Source organism: Corvus brachyrhynchos, unplaced genomic scaffold (assembly GCF_000691975.1).
Source record: "Corvus brachyrhynchos isolate BGI_N302 unplaced genomic scaffold, ASM69197v1 scaffold193, whole genome shotgun sequence".
NCBI lineage: Eukaryota > Metazoa > Chordata > Aves > Passeriformes > Corvidae > Corvus > Corvus brachyrhynchos.
Genome location: NW_008237087.1, coordinates 453977 through 454950, shown reverse-complemented (window position 1 = coordinate 454950; position 974 = coordinate 453977). Strand labels below are relative to the sequence as shown.

Genomic DNA, 974 nt, shown 5'->3' with positions numbered 1-974 from the left:
GCTCGGCCCGTCCGCCCGATGCGGTGGATGTAATCTGGAGGGGGCACGAAGGGTTCAGTGTGGGCAGTGCCAGGGCCAGACACTCCCTGCACCCCCCCTGCACTCCCAGTACCAGGGCCAGGCACCCCACAGCCCCCTGGGTGTGGCAGCACTGATGCTGGGCACCCCACACACTCCCAGTACTAGGGCTGGGCATCTACAGTGCTCCCAGTACCAGGACCAGACACCCCCAGCACTCCCAGTACCAGGGCTGGGCACCCCCACAGCCCCCTGGGTGTGGCAGCACTGGGGCTGGGCATCCCCCATCCCCAGAACCAAGGCCAGGAACCTTCCCCCAACCCCCCAACACAGGCAGCACCAGGGCTGGGCACCCCCCCAGGCCCCCCCAGCCTCACCCTCGATGTTCTTGGCCATGTCGTAGTTGACCACCATAGAGACATCGTGGATGTCGATGCCACGTCCGGCCACGTCCGTGGCTACCAGGATGTCCTTGGCCCCGGCCTTCAGGTTGGAGAGGGCGAACTCCCGCTGCTCCTGGCCCTTGCCGCCGTGCAGGGTGCAGGCGTTGTACTGTGGGAACAGGGGGGTCAACATCGGGGAGTCCCCACGTGGGGACGAGGGGGACAGGGCTCAGGGTGCCCCCCCCAGCCCGGACTCACCCCCATCTTCTCCAGGGATTTGGCCAGCACATCGCAGCCCTTCTTCTGGTTGACAAAGATGATGATGGGCGGGTCGAAGCCCTGCTCCAGGATGGCCAAGAGCTTCTTCCTGTAGAGGAGAAGGAAGAGACAGTTGGGCAAAGAGAAGCTGAAGCACCCTGCAGAGTCCCTGTCACCCTCCAGCCCCCAGGCCACCCCCAAACCCCGTGCTCCCCACCTCTTCTCCGACTCGGACATGAGGAAAACTTTCTGTTCCACCCTCTCGTGGGGTTTGCCGGCGGAGCCGATGTAGACCACGGCCGGGCGCCGCAGGGC

At 65.5% G+C, this 974-nt stretch overlaps 1 protein-coding gene across 1 annotated transcript in view; it reads right to left on the bottom strand.

Annotated features, from left to right (window-relative positions):
- Nucleotides 1-974, bottom strand: part of DDX23 (DEAD-box helicase 23) — a 6847-nt gene that overhangs the window by 533 nt on the left and 5340 nt on the right. The window contains exons 13-16 of the mRNA XM_017728678.1: nucleotides 877-972; nucleotides 660-768; nucleotides 396-570; nucleotides 1-34 (exon numbers count right to left, since the gene is read on the bottom strand). The exon at nucleotides 1-34 is cut by the window's left edge and continues 533 nt beyond it. Of these exons, the coding sequence (XP_017584167.1) occupies nucleotides 1-34; nucleotides 396-570; nucleotides 660-768; nucleotides 877-972 (414 nt within the window). The remainder of the gene's footprint in view (nucleotides 35-395; nucleotides 571-659; nucleotides 769-876; nucleotides 973-974) is intronic.